The sequence below is a fragment of the Callospermophilus lateralis genome, chromosome 18, assembly GCF_048772815.1.
Source record: "Callospermophilus lateralis isolate mCalLat2 chromosome 18, mCalLat2.hap1, whole genome shotgun sequence".
Classification (NCBI taxonomy): Eukaryota; Metazoa; Chordata; class Mammalia; order Rodentia; family Sciuridae; genus Callospermophilus; species Callospermophilus lateralis.
In genome coordinates, this window is record NC_135322.1 from 32307899 (window position 1) to 32324208 (window position 16310).

Consider the following 16310-nt stretch of genomic DNA (forward strand, 5'->3'; position numbering starts at 1 on the left):
AAAAATTCTTGATAAATTAATTCTCTCATTTTCTTGGTTTAGTGTCAATAGCTTCCCTCAAGTCTCTTAGACATTTCTTAGAGATTTCACATTTTAAAAATATTTCTGGCATTATATATTATTTATTTTTCATGTCAATTCTCATGTAGGTTTCAATTTAATGCATATAAATGTATTTCTCCTACAGAGGGGAATATCTGTAATGTATACAGCCATAGAATAGGCAGTTTTGATACTAGTTTCACCTTCATCTGCCTATAATCATATGTCTAATATTTCATTTTCTCTAGGGATTAAAGGGAATCCTTGAGTGTCACCTTAGATCATAAGATCTTTAGCCAGTTATGCACCATAAAACTAATCAACTGAACACAGATTGAGTTGTAAATGGAAGGGAATAAAATGTAGAAATAAACGTTACTATTCCAGATGAAGAAATAGGCTAGTTTTCTTCAGCAGTTTTTATAAAGATTTCCAAAATGACAAGGCAATCTGAAGTTTCCAACTGATATAATTAAGTCTAAGTTATTGAAATGCTACGTTACCGAAAATATATTTTAAGAAGAAGTTAATGCAGATGTGCCAAAGAGTCACCTTGGGTTTTGTTACGGCAATTTTTATACTATGAATCTCCAGTCTTGAATTTAAGAAAGTTTCAAGTCATAGTATGGTAACACAACTGCCTGTCTTCTCTTCCCTTGATATGTAAGCTTTCTTTTCACCCCAACTTTCTCTGGAAAATGAGATGTAGTTATATTTAGTGTATGAGGAATGACTAAAGACAGATTTGGGAGAATGGTACATAGTCTGTGTCCAAGAGGTGACCCAGGGTTTCCTTCTCACATGGATGGACAGACAGATGGCTAGATAATGACATTAAAAATAGCATTATATTAGAATTAGGAGACGGCATTACTGTATTTTTTGTAACTAAAAAGGTAAGAGATATGATAATAAGATCTATTTCAGAAGGTTTACATGCAAATAATAGTTAACTTAGCTATTAGCTATTAACTTTAGCTCTGCTAAACCCTCAATAACAGTTATCTCTTATTGCTATTATTAATGAACGAGAGTTCATTAATAATAATAAACAAAGGAAATGAAGAGATCTGATTGAAAGTCCTGTAGAGTATTTCAAGTGTCATGGATCAAATCAGAGGTGGACTAGCAGCATTCTGGAAAAAAAAAAAAAAAAAAAAAAAAAAAAAAAAATATATATATATATATATATATATATATATGTCTTGCTTGACTGCTTTCCATGGCATAGCAAATAGTGAACTGCTGTGAACCAGGAATGGCCAACTCTGGCTTATTTTGTTTAGCATGATGTCCTGCAATTCCATCCATTTTCTTGCAGATTAAAGGATTTCTTTCTTCTTTATAGCTGCATAATATTCCACTATGTATTTGTGCCATATTTTATTTATCCATTCATGTATTGATAGGCACCTAAGCTGATTCCATATCTTAGCTATTGTAATAGTACAAGGATTTCTTTGCATTCTGAGTCATTTCCTTCCTGTATATACCCAGAGGTGGGGTAGCTGGATCATATTATAGTTGTTTTAGTTTGTTGAGAAACCTTCATATGGTTTTCCATAGTAGCTGTACTAATTTATATTCTGACCAACAGTATATCCAAGGGTTCCCTTAGCCCCCATCCTTACCAGTATTCATTTTTATTATTTTAATATTAGCCATTCTGATTGGAGTGAGATTGAATCTCCATCAAGTTTTGATTTGCATTTTACTGATGGCTAAAAATATTGAGCACTTTTTCATATATTTATGGTCATTTGTACTTTTTCTTTTGAGAAGTACCAATTCAGATTATTTTCCCACTTTTTATTGAATTATTTGTTTTCTTGTTTTTTTTTTTTTTTTCAGTATTTTATGTATTCTGCTTGTTAATCGGCTCTCAGATAAGGACCTACCAGGCAAAGATTTTGTCCCAGTATGTGTCTCTTCACTGTTTCTTTTGCTGTGTAGAAATTTTTTTAATCTGATGTATCACATTTATCAATTTTTGTTTTTGTTTTTTGTGCTTATAGAAGTCCAGACAGGAAATCGTTGTTGGTGCCATTATCTTGAAGTGTTTTTCCCATTTTTCTTTTGGTAGTTTTAGAGTTTCACATCTTAATATTAAGATTTTTTATTCACTTTGAGTTGATTTTTGTATGGAATCAGAGATTGGGGTTTAGTTGCAATGTCTGCATGTGGGTATCCAGTTTTCCCAGCACCATTTGTTGAGAGGCTATCTTTTGTCCAACATGTTCTTAAAACCTGTATGGAGAATCAATTGACTGAAGATACAGGGATTTTTTTCTGGATCCACTTTTCTTTTTGTTGATCTACATGTCTCTTTTTATGCTGAAACCATGTTGTTTTTGTTACTATGGTTCTATAGTACGTGTTGAAATCTCACATTTTGATGCTTTCAGCTTTACTCTTTTTGCTCAAGAGTGCTTTGGCCTTGGGGCTCTTTCATGTTCTCACATAAATTTTAGGATTGTGTGGTCTGGTTCTGTGAAGAATTGTCATTGGTATTTGAACAGAGATTGCATTGAATGTGTAGATCACTTTGAATAGTCGGACTTTTTAAACAATATTAATTATCAGAATACATAAACATGGCAGTCCTTTCTACCTTCTAGTGTTTTCTACATTTTCTTTCTTTAATATTTTATAATTTTCATTGTAATGATATTTTACTTCCTTGGTTAGGCTTATTCCTTGGAGGTTTGTTTTTGTTTTTGTTTTGAGGCTATTGTAAATGGGATTTATTTTCTTGATTTTTTTATTCAGCAAGTTCATTACTGGTATATAGAAAAGTCACTTTAAAACAAATTATTTTTAGTTGTAGATGGACCTTTATTTTAATCATTTATTTATATGTGGTGCTGAGAATCAAACCCAGTGCTCACACATGTGAGGCAAGCACTCTACCATAGAGCCACAATCCCAGCCCAAGATTTTGTATCCTGCTACTCGGCTGAATTTGTTTATGAGTTTTAAGAGTCTTAGTGGAATCTGTAGGGTTTTCTAAGTACAGAATCATATCATCAACCAACAGTCAATTTATATGCCATTCATTTCTTTCTCTTTCCTAATTGTTCTGACTAAAGTTTCCAGAAGTATATTGAATCAGAGTAGTTACAGTGGACACCCTTGTCTCTTGATCTTAGAGGAACTCAGTGTTTCCCCATTCTATATGATATTTGCTATGGGTTTATCATGAATAAACTTATGTTGAGATATGGTCCTTCTAGGCCTAATTTATTCAAGGACTTTTATCATAAAGGGATGTCGAATTTTATTAAATGCTTTTTCCTGTATTTATTGGAGATGATCATGTAATGCTTTTATCTTTGATTCTGTTTAGGTGATGAATTATGTTTATTGGTTTTTTTCATGACAAAGCATCCTTGCATCCCTGGAATACAGCTTGATCATGCTGCACTATCTTTTTAATATGCTATTGAATTCATCTTGCAATAATTTTATTGAGGAGATTTGGATCTTAATTTATCAGAGATTTTGGTGGATAGTTTTCCTTTTTTGTTGTGTCGTTATCAGATTTTGTAGCAGGTTAATACTGTCTTTATAGAATGAGTTTGAGAAGATGCATTCCCTTTCTGTCTGATGAAATAGTTTAGGTGCATTGGTATTTAAAATTCTGGTAAAATTCACTAGTGAATCTTTCTGGTTCTGGGCTTTCTTTATTGAGAGACTTTTCATTACCACTTCTATCTCATTACTTTTTTTGCTTTATTTAGGATTTTTATATTCTCTTGGTTCAATTTTGTTAACATATGTCCAGAAGTCTTTCTATTTTTTTTCTAGATAGTCCAGTTTATTGACATGCAGTTTTTCAAAATGTCCCTTAATAAGCTTTTGAATTTCATTGGTATCTATATTGTATTAACTTCTTTTTTACCTCTAATTTTATTATTTGAGTATTCTCTATCTTTCCTTTGGTTAATTTAACTAAAGCTTTGTCAATTTTATTTATCTTTTCAAAGAACCAGCTCTGTATTCTGTGGATTCTTTGTATTCTTTTCATCTTTATTTTATCTCTGATCTTTATTATTTCTTTCCTTCTACTTATTTGGTGTTTGGTTTGTTCTTATTTTTGTAAGATCTTGAAATGTATTATTAGTTTATTTGAGATCTCTATCTTTTTTTTTTTTTTTTTTGGTACTAGGGATTGAACACAGGTGTGCTCAATCACTGAGATATATATATCCCCAGCTTCTTTTGAGTGTGTGTGTGTATTTTAGAGACAGGTTCTCACTGAGTTGCTTAGGGCTTTGCTAAGTTGCTGAGGGCTGGCTTTCAACTTGAGATGCTCCTGCCTCAGACTCCTGAGCAGCTGGGATTACAGGCATGTGCCCCTATACCTGATTCTTTTTTATTTTGTTTTTAATCTAACACTCATTGTTATAAATTTCCCTTTTAGTACTCTTTCACTTTATCCCATAGGTATGTTTTGTTTCTATTTTTGGTTGATTCTTGGAATTTTTTATCCCCACCCTATTTTTTTCAGTAACCCACTATCTTTCAAGTGTGTTATTCAGTATTCATGTATTTGTATGATTTCTGTAATTTCCCTTGCTGTTAATTTCTACTTTCTTGTATCTTATCAGAATGGAATGAAATTATTTCAGTTTTTTGAATTTTTAAAAATTTGTTTACTGTTGAAACATGTGGTCTATTTTGGAAAAAGTTCTATGAGCTGATGATCAATCCTCAAACATTGGATGGAATATTCTGTAGAAGTCTGTTAAAACCATTTGATCTATAGTGTATTTAACTCTGATATTTCTTTGTTCACTTATTTCCCCCCTGAATGAGATTTATTGGTCAGAGTAGAGTATTGAACCCACCCACTAGTCTTGTATTGAGGCCTGTCTCTCCTTTATGTTTAGTATTTTTTTTTTCTTTGATGAAATTGCATGGTGTGATGTTGGTGCATATTCTACATAGCTTTAAAAACTTTACTTTTCCCAGGAAGTTTTCATATGTTTTTTACTTATAATTCTAAAAGAACTGTAGGCTTTATTAGTCATTGTGATTATGAGTTAAAAATTTAATATCATTATTGTTTCACAGCCCGTTTCTCAGAGTTGACTTCACATTGGAATCCTGAGAAATTTAAAAAGCAATACTGATTCCTATACCCAGACATACTGATTTAGGTGTAGGAGGAGGCAGTGACACTAGGGTTTTTCAAATCTGCTCCGGAATTCTAAAGTGCATCCAAGGATGAGAACAAGTGCTCTAATCAGTGTTAATTTTTTATCTTCTTTAGGTCATGTCATTTTCCAATGTGTCTGTGTACCAAGTGTTTGGTAAATGAATGACCCTTTGATAATTTTGGATGGAAATATAGACAATGTCTTATTCTTTTAGTGACTGCATGTTGCAAAGTAGAGCTTCTTCATCTTTCATTTTTATAGGATAGTATCAGTGTCCTAGTTTTATGAATTCCATTTCATCCTTTTTTCTGATAGGGATCATAGCAGGAACCTGATTTTGAAAATCTTAGTATTTCCACTTTTACAATTGTTAAAATAATAATGTGCCTGCTAAACAGTAGCACATTTAATACTTCATGGGATTTTTTTGAGTGTTTAATCATTTTATAATGTTGTTTAATGTATGTAAAAGAACTGTGCTCTCATTAAAAATTAGTTACTGGGATAAGAACTGACAGTAAATATTTTTAAGTGAAAACCCAATGTAACCTCCTAACATCTTGGAGGATTTCAGATTGTATGGATATTTATTTCTAAAGATTTTTGATGTAGTGTTTTGAAAGATCTGATCTTGTGTCTTTAGCTAAGTTAATTGAAAGCTTTCAAAAAGTATATATTTTCTTGGTGTCAACTTCAGGGAGTCAAAGTTCTTTGGAAATGGAAAATCCCTTCTTGAAAAGAATGGTCAGAGAGTTGACTTAGCTTTTCTTAGTTCACACAAAAGTAGGGTAGAACTAAGAACTAACCCAAAGCCACTCACAATGAATCTGGAAGGTAAATTATTGGTGTGGGAAATCTCAGATCTTTGATGTGTTCTGCCATAAGTTGCAAACTGTTTTCTTTGACCCCCCAATAGCTTTATTGAGGTAAAATTGAAGTACCATAAAATGCATATATTTGAAGTGTGCAATTTTATCAGTTTTGACATGTATGTATCTAATAAAATTAATATACAAGTATTACTATTACTATTTAAAAAAATGAAATTGTTCAGACTGTTTCTTTCATGGTTTATTACATTAGAAATCAATCACCTTGAGATATAAAGAACCCCACCCTCACGTGTCAACTCTCTCAAAATTAAATAGCACACTTATAAATATCTTAGAGGTCAAGGAAGAAGAACAAAAAAGTTTAAAAAAAAAAAAAAGCGCGCTTTGAACTAAGTGATAATAAAAGCTTAAAATATCAGGATCCCTGGGATGAAATATGACTCAGATGAACATTTATAACTTAAATTACTTGTAACAGAAAGAAGCTGGAATAATAATCAAATTATTTTCAAATTATGTAGTAGGAAAGAAAAATAAGAGTAGGAGCAGAAATATGTTAAACAGAGAAGAAATAATACAGCTAAAATTTGATAAAATGTAAACAAGTTTAATGAAGAAAAAGCAAAAACACAAAAATTAATATCAATGGAAAGGGAATGATCAATCCTACAAATGCTAAAAATATATTAAGGTAATATTATAATTGTATGCCAACATATGTGATAGCTTATAGAATATGGTCTATATTAGAGAAATATCTGTGTACTGCTGAGAAGATGGTGTATTCAGTCATTGATGGATGAAATATTCTATATATGTCTGTTATAACTGAATTATCAGTTGTATTTTTTACTACTATACCTTATTTAGTTTTTGTTTGGAGGAAAACAAAATCCAGTGGTGACAGAGGCATGTTAAAGTTATTAAGTATTGGTCTGGGGATATAGGCTCAGTTGGTATAGAGTGCTTGCCTAGCATGCACAAGACCCTGGATTCAATCCCCAGCATGACCACAAAAAAAAAGTTACCAAGTGTTATTGTGTTGTGGCCTATTTGATTCTTGAAGGGTTTATTTGATGTATGTAGATACTCCATTGTTTGGGGCATAATTGTTTATAATTGTTATGTCTTGTTGATGTATAATATAATTCTGTTAAGCTGAATGAAATGGTAGCCTTCTTTGTCCCTTCTGATTATCTTTGGTTTAAAGTCCACTTTATCTGATAGGAGGATAGAAACTCCTGCTTGTTTATGCAATCCATGTGAGTAATATATTTTATCCCATCCTTTCACCTTTAGTCTGTGGATGTCTTAAAGTACTTATAACAGAAAGAGATGAGTTTCTTGGAGATAGCATATTGTTGGGTGCTGTTTTCTAATCCAATCTGCCAATCTGTGTCTTTTCATCGATGTGTTTAGGCCATTACTGCTCAAGGTTATCATTGAGATATGATTTGTATTCCTGGTCACTTGGGCTTATTTCTAGCTTTTAATTTTAATTAGTTTACTTTGATTGACTATTCCTTTAGTGTAGTTTCTTCAATTGCTGGTTTTCACTTTTTTTTTTTTTGTCTTCATGGAATATTTTGTTGAGAATGTTCTGTAGTATAGGCTTTCTAGCTACAGATTCTTTTAACTTTCATTTTTCAAGGAATGTTTTTATTTAATCTTCAAATCTGGAGTTTAATTTTGCTGTACATAGGATTCCTGCTTAGCATCCATTTTCTTTCAGAGCTTGGTGTATGTTATTCCAGGATCTAGCTTTGAGGGCCTGGGTTGACAAATCAGCTAAGATCTGAATTTGTTCCCCACATACATAATCTGATATTTTTCTCTTGCAGCCTTTAAAATTCAATCTGTATTCTGTACCATAAGCATTTTCATTATAATATCGTTCTAATTTGATGCATTTGGGTCCTGTATTGATTTTCCATTTCATTCTTTAGGTTTGGAAAAATTTTCTGATATTATGTCATTGAAAAGGTTGTACACTTCTTTGGTTTGTATCTCTGAACCTGAATCAATTTCAATAAATCTTAAATTTGGTCATTTCATGTTATCCCATAGTTCTTGGAATTTTTGATCATGGTTTCTTACCATCTTCTTTCCTTGGTCAACTCTGTTTTCAAGATTATATATTTTCTCTTCATTGCCTGAGGTTATCTCTTCCAAGTGATCTAGTTTGTTGATGATGCTTTCTATTGAATTTTTAATTTAATTTGGCTTATTTTTTCCTTAATTTTGAGGATTTCTTCTTGTGTGTATGTGTGTGTGTTTGGGGGCTTTTTTTGTTGTTTTTTGTTTTTTTTTTTTTTTTTGGTCAGAATCTCTGCCTCTTTATTGAAGTGATGTTTTACTTTCTCTTATTTTTTTTAATTATTTTTATTTTTATTTTTTTAGCTGTAGACGGACATAATACCTTTATTTTTTAATTTATTTTTTTTATGTGGTGCTGAGGATTGAACCCAGTGCCTCACACGTGTTAGTCGAGTGCTCGACCTCTGAGCCACAACCCCAGCCCCACCTCTCATTTCTTGTACTGTCCTTTACTTCACAGATCAGTTTAACTATGTACATTCTATGTACATTGGTTTGTTTGGGGCAATTTGTTCTTTTGCTTTTTCATGTTTTTGTCTCTACTCATCTAACAGTATGGTTATGAGGCAGTAGAGTTTCTACCCTGTGGACTTATAGTGTCCCTGAAGGTTTCCAGTACTTCATTATTTAGGGGGAGACAAATAATAATAACAACCAATGCAAACAATATACAGTATTAAACCAAATAGTTTCTACTATGATGTCTACAATATTAATTATCACAATAAACAGAAGTGATATGATCAGTTGTTGCCTACTATAAAAACAGCAAGTTATGATTATTATTTCAAATGGCAGACAGGGAGAGAAAAGAAGAGATAAAGGATGTGATGATTATGAGGGAGGAGGAGAGAAGAAGGAAGTGTGTGAGAGAGAACAATTGAGATTGGCTGTTAACAGAAAAAATGAGAGAGTCAATGGAAACAGGAAAAAAATATGTAAAGTAAAAATTTAAAGAAATTACAAATAAAAATAAAATAATAGAAAACAAAACTAAAATATATTACTCTAACATTCTGGTTCACAAAAAATTAATCCATGAAAAATAACTGGCTTAAAAAATGCTAGAAATGAGGAAAAAATATAAATATGTATAAATGTTCATTTACCATATTAAGGTAAGAATGAAACAGAGAAAATAATTTTTTAAAAAAATCTTGATAAAAGTTAAAATTCTGATAGAATTTCCGTTGGAGTTCAAAAGAGTCTCAGTTTTTCTTCTCGGCAGTTTTAGGTAGGGTTGACTGGATCATGATGCTTCACCCTCTGGTTAGAAGGGCTCCAGCCTCTTTGCTGAATCCAGTTGTTCTGAAGATTTTAAACAGCTTACCTCCAGGGGCCAGTACTTTTTGATCCCTGCTAGAAGTCTGTACCCCACAGATCTGCCCTGGGTTCCACTCATGTGTCGGGAGGCCCAATTCTTAGTCCCCATGTCTCTTTCAGATCCCTTTCGGGTTTAGTCTCCAATCTCTCCTTCCCCCACCCTTCCAAATTCCAGGCCAGAGTGTCTCTACCAGTGGAATCTGCAAGCATTCGAATTTGAGGAGTGGGATAGAACAGATGGGTTTCCACAACCAGTTGTTCCCTGTGTAAACCTTTCTCCATGTTTGATTTTTTCCTGGTCACTTAAGCACACTCTGTGTCATGCTTTGTATGTTTACTGGGCCTGTATTTAGGGCCATCTTAAGTTTGCCAGGAATTAGCCCTCTCAGCTGCTGGTCTCTGCACAGTGGCTGCATAATGGTTCCTGCCTTTGTCCCCTGCCTGCCACCAGGAGAGATAGTGGCTTCGGTCCCTGCGCATGGATATTGTGCAGCGCATCTTTCATGTTTATGAGGCAGTGTCCTTGATCTCTAAAAGCTCCATACCTAGACACACCTCAGGCCTCCCTAAAATGCGTGTTCCTTTATTTCCCTTATCCCTCCACCATGCTCATAGAGGGACTGCTCTGGTGGATGCTTCTGGCCTGATTGTGACATCGGCTGTGCCCCTGGGGATTTCTTCCTTATTTTATTATATCCAACCTACTGAGTCCCTGATCTGCTTTAATGTCCAGTTTTAAATTCCAGTAAAATCCCCCTGCTTTTTTGTTTGTTTAATGTTCACCCACCTTACTGAGAAGCTGCCTGTCTGCTTTCTTGGTCTCACTCCACAGAGCAGCCAAGTAAGCAACCTCCTCTGTTCCTCCATCTTGAAATCCTCCCCTGTGTTTTCTTTGAGAACTCTTATTTTTAAAAAACTTTTAGTTTTTTTTTCCGCCCCCCAATAATCACTTTCCTTATTATTCAAGGAAAAAAAAAAAAAACACTGTTTAAAATCTACATTCTGAAACTATGTTTGTTACCAGATCTTGGTCCTCGTCCCCAATGCCAATTTATACCAATTTAATAATGAGGACATGGTTTTGAAAAAAAGGAAAAAGAAGGTTTATAGCTTTGCTAGCAAAGAAAAAACACAAGGGACTCCTGTCCCAGAGGCTGTGATTCTGCCCAACAAACTCTTCAAGGGTTGCCTTCCAGGTGTGCTCTGGGTGCCCTGATGGTATGTTGGATATTCACTTCTTAGGTTCTCCAGCAGATAGTTCCTACCTGTGGTGGGTTTTTCAAGTATAATTAACTAGTGGTAGAAAGATAGCACTGTCTCCCTAATCTTGTTAGAGAGTGGGGAGAGGGGAGAAGAGAGAAAATACATATCCTTTTTAAAATAAGCCTCAGAGCAAGGAGGACTATATTCAAAAGGTTAAGTGGACCACTGTTACATTTTCAAAAGTTATTTTTCTTTGAGTCCCTGTCTAGGAATCAAATGTGATAAGAGGACCTTAAAAGCAAATGAAGGGGCTGGGGATGTGGTTTAAGTGGTAGCGTGCTCGCGTAGCATGCATGAGGCACTGGGTTCAATTCTTAGCACCACATAAAAATAAAATAAAGATATTGTGTCCACCTAAAAAAACTAAAATGCCGCAGTCCAGCTGCAGCAAAATAACCAGGGGGTGACCAGCAACTTGTGTACATTGATACAGCAAGAGTGGGAGCCATTTATTGTAGGACTGGAGGGGTATATATACATTCCACACAGCTTATCTTAATTAACATAAACTAGATACAGCAGTCAACCAATAAGGAATCTCCACACTTAATGGCTCGCTGGCGTTACTTCATAAACCACTCCCTCTGGCAAAATGCCAGGCGCCATCTTGACTTGTTTACAGACCCTAACACTAAAATAAATAAATAAAATTTTTTAAAAAAAAAAAAAAAGGAAATGAAGAATACAAAAAGAAAAAGAAATGGAGACAGACCTCAACGATCAGCAGAGCTTTATTAAGTAACCGAGGGGCACATTTTCGAGAGAGAAAATGGCAATGGCTACAGCAAGTTGACTGAGTTTTATAGGGTTTAGCAGGGCCAGGTCATGGGAGAAATTTCAGTTGTAGGCTCATTTAGGGCTGGTAGGGGAACAGTCATAGATAAGGGAAGTTCCTTGAGGCCTGTTGTACCAGGGACAGCCAGTTCAGGTATAGGTGGGGGCCAGGTGCAAGTCCCTTCTGTGCTCTCCCCATTTTCCCTTCCTGCCTTTCCTATGACTAAGGCCTAGGCTTTTATTTTATCCCACTGCAATGACAGAAGCTCCAATTTACCACAGACATTCCCCTACACACCTGGCAGGAAAGCGGTAGAGGAACAGTTTTAGATAAGGGAAGTTCCTTGGGGCCTATTGTCCATATCCTTCAAACCTAATTTCTATAATGATGAATTTGTAATAAAAGCTGATTTGGGGTCAGCTACATTTAGATACATACTAATGTAATCCTCCATTAGGGATACTTCATCAGGGTCTCAAATATGTTCTTAAGGGCTGAGGATGTGGCTCAAGAGGTAGCGTGCTCGCCTGGCATGCGTGCGACCCGGGTTCGATCCTCAGCACCACATACAAACAAAGATGTTGTGTCCGCCAAAAACTAAAAAATACATATTAAAAAATTCTCTCTCTCTCTCTCTTAAAAAAAATGTTCTTAATAAATACAGTGACAAATATATTTAAATATTTTAAGTCATATTTGGCAGTGTTCAAATAATCACATTTAATAAACAAGTCAGAAGGGGCTGGGATTGTGGCTTAGTGGTAGAGTGCTTGTCTCATATGTATGAAGCACTGGGTTCAATTCTCAGCACCGCATATAAATATATGAATAAAATAAAGGTTTGCCAACACTAAAAACTATTTAAAAAAAAAAAAAACAAGTCAGAATATATTATCAAATGTCAGGGACATAGTAAGCAACAGTTTTGTGATTCCTGATTTTGAGTCTCAGCTTTGCTGTTCTGAGAATTAATGATCAGATTTATCCTCCTCTTTACTTTGAAAATTCCTTTCCTAGTGTGTGAGCAGCATCTTCTGTAAGGAAGAGAAGGCTGTATTTTGAAAGGGGCTACTGGAAAAAAACTCTTGGAGCAGGAAGCAAAAATTGACCATTTATACACCTATTGCCATTACAATGGAGTAGAGGGGGAATTCCAGTCTGTAAACATTACTTTCTGGAAGAGTACTCCTCTCTGGGCTCTGCTAAGGGAAGCCTGATACTGAATTAAAGAAGAAAAAACACCTGATTGTAGCTTTGTTGTTTGATTTTGCTTCCAAAAGAAGAATAGAAGAGATCATGTGTAGTAGATCCCCACTAAATAATTTCACCTTATTTTATTTTTTGATTTTAGATAAGAGTAGCAATTCTAGTAGCTCAGATTTAGAGAAGTGATTAAAATGGAGGAGAGAGAGGGCCAGACAATTCTCCAAATCATTTCACTTTTAACCGAGATCATTGATATTAACAGTATGATGTGTACATATGGTACCATGGGCCTTAGGAACCATCTCAAAAGTGTTTATTCTTGTCATGGGAATTGAGGGGACAGGTAGATGGGTCAGTACAGCCCTTTCCCATCATTGAAACTATGTCCCCCATGACATTGTCAGGTAGAATCATTTAGTGCATTTACTAGAATTAAAATAATTGCAGAAACTCAGAATAAAGTTTGAGCTCTCTGGGGTTGTAGCTCAGTGGGGGAGTGCTTGCCTTGCCTATGTGGGGTCCTGGGTTCCATCCATAGTACCACATAAAAATAAATAAATAAAAATAAAGATACTGTGTCCATCTACAACTAAAAAAAAAATGTTTTTTTAAAGAAGTTTGAACTCTCTGTTGTAAAAAATATATGCTCTCTATGTGGAATCAGGATATTACGACAGAGTTCTGACGATTTCAGGAAATGGAAGATGAAAATCAAATATCCAAAGTTAATAAGATACTCTGAAGTGACATATACACATAAAACATTTTTCATATTCTTGCTTTTAATTGGGGAAGTCAAGATACTGACAAATGAGCTGAGGCCAAAATCTAAAAGGGACAACTAGAAAGATTGCTCATGTTATGCAAAGTGTTCAAAGCAATGCAGACATGTAGCTTGCTTTGAAATTTGCAGGACTAAAATTAAGCGTCTGATGATTTAAAGTAGGTGATAATTAATTCCACATGAGGACTCTCCTTGATGACTTTTTAAAAGTCTTGCTTTGGGGATTAATTGCCCATGACGTTGGGTGATTTTACCCTCCTGGAAATATGGACCTTAATGCATAAACTATTGTATATTTTGTAAGAGAACACAAACAGTATTGTTAACCTATGCTCTTAGTGTTAAAATATGATAAAATTGTGAGATTTTATTTCCCTTTGGGCATATTTCTTAGAGACTGGTAGAGGAAAATTGAAACCCAAACAAATATTTGATGAACTTAGATAAATAAGCTATCTTTTGTGGCCAGAAAATAGAAGTTGACGGTTTACATTATTAAATAATGGAGAGAATTACCAAATTTTTCATTTCAAAATAAATTATCCTATTTTGATTGTATCTTTTAAAATTTAATTCCAGGCAGTTTGGCATGCAATTAACTTTATTAATTATTGGCCTAAGGACAAATTATAGCTCCTATTATTTTGTGTATTCACAGGTTCCTAACATATTATACCCTTTATTTCTTGCTGTTTTATTCTTACTAATATAGTTGCTTCTTTTTCCTCCAGAATTCAGATCGTAGATTTGGTCCTTATCTTCTCCTACTTCCTTAGGCAATTATATAATTATTATTCTTCCATATAAACCATGTTCATGGTACTTTGCTGTGGTGACTTACTATAATTATAATTCTTTCATTAAGCCCTGTGCATGATACTTTGCTATGTATTGCAATGTGTGGTCTTTTGGTTCCTTTCATAATTGTCTTGCGCAGGACTGTCTATCACTAGGTCAGTTCCTTGAGTGCACAGGTCAAATTCAACCTTGTTTGTTTTCCTCAAAGCAGAGTGCATAGTACTCTGCCAACAGTACCTATTACATGACATTTTGTTAAATGAATAGATGAGTAGAGATGGGAGATTAGAACTCTTCAAATAACAGAACAGTTTAATATTAGCCTGGTTGTTGAGAGACAGCCTAACGCATTCCCTGTTCATTCATTAATTCACTTGCCAGAGTAAAATATTTTTAAAAAATTATGTTTTGAATGAAAAACTATTCTACTTTACAAGCTGATATTCTTGTATTAACATGGGTTAAGAGGAAAATTACATATCTAGTAAGTCTAATATTTGGATCTAGGAACTAGTGCTATATGATTGATTCAAGGTGTTTTCATTTCCATTGAGTGTATCTTTGAAGTTTGTGAGAATGAGATGAGATTTAGAAAGTAATATTGAAGCAACATAAAATGTGTGATAGTTCTGTTTTCCCCACATATATTTTTTCAGTGTTCTCTTATAATGAAAGCAGTCTTTGAATTCCCATTTCGTTAGTTTTCAAATATTTAGCTCCACAGTAAAAGAATGTCATGTTGACTTAAAATTGTGCTGTTTAATATAGAATGAACTAATGGCTAAATGGTAAACAAAAATTTTAATGTTTTAGAAGACCAGTTGACATTTTATAGTATACCTATCATTTAATTCAAGTTTTGTTGTTGTTGTTCTTACTTGAAAGATAGTTGTTTGGTTTTTGCTTTCTTTCTTTCTTTTTTTTTTTTTTTTAGTGTGGGAAATTGTAAAACTAAGTGATTAAGGCATGGGCTTCTATGTCAGACTTGATTTTATACCCTTGCTCTATTGAACTAAGGCTTAGTGTCCTTTTCAGTAAAACGGGGATAATAATATCTATATGTGGGTATTTAGTGACATAAGCCATGTGAAACATAAAGCATTATGCTAACATATTAAATAATAGCTACTGTTATTTTCAGTATTATTATTGGAAATTCTGCTATCTTCATATTTTAATCAGATGTTTTTATATCCACAATTCTTGATTTTATATAAATTTATTTAGTTTGATCATATAATTAACATTCCTTATAAGGAATGTACAAAGCTCAGATTTTATGAATTCAAATTATTTCTAGTTTTATTCCTTGTCATATTAGCTTAACTACTTGTATTTTCATTAAAGTAAATGTTATTAATTGACTATCTTGTAATCAGTACATTCTGATTTATAAAGAAGGCAAAAAATTTCAACTGTAAATATATTTTATGATTGTTTAATATATTTACTGCAAGAAATTTGAGAAATACGGAAAGTATTAAAAAAAATCGTAAGACCTTTAGTAATCCCATACTTAGACAGTCAGTGTTAATATTTTTTGTGAAATTTCCCACAGTAACAATGCCAAATGTTTGACAAGTTCTTGAAGTGTTTTTCTTTTTCTCTTTCTAGGGCTGTTCTTGGTCAGTTATTTTCGTGGATCTTGATGCTCACAATCGCAACAGGCAAACTTTGTGCTCACTCTTACCCAGAGAATCAAGATCTCATGTGAGATATTTTTAGCATAAATTAAAATGAACTTTGTGAGGGGAAGGGGAAAATAAACAAGGAGGGAAATGAATTACAGTAGATGGGGTAGAGAGAGAAGATGGGAGGGGAGGGGAGGGGGGATAGTAGAGGATAGGAAAGGCAGCAGAATACAACAGTTACTAATAGGGCATTAGGTAAAAATGTGGATGTGTAACCAATGTGATTCTGCAATCTGTATTTGGGGTAAAAATGGGAGTTCATAATCCACTTGAATCTAATGTATGAAATATGAGATGTCAAGAGCTTTGTAATATTTTGAACAACCAATTAAAAAA

The 16310-nt window shown here is 33.8% G+C and overlaps 1 protein-coding gene across 2 annotated transcripts in view; it reads left to right on the plus strand.

The window, feature by feature from the left end:
- Positions 1 to 16310, plus strand: part of Phkb (phosphorylase kinase regulatory subunit beta) — a 224084-nt gene that overhangs the window by 106888 nt on the left and 100886 nt on the right. For both annotated transcript variants that reach the window (XM_076839471.2, XM_076839472.2), the window contains exon 9: positions 15898 to 15993. In XM_076839471.2, coding sequence (XP_076695586.1) covers positions 15898 to 15993 — 96 coding nt within the window. The remainder of the gene's footprint in view (positions 1 to 15897; positions 15994 to 16310) is intronic.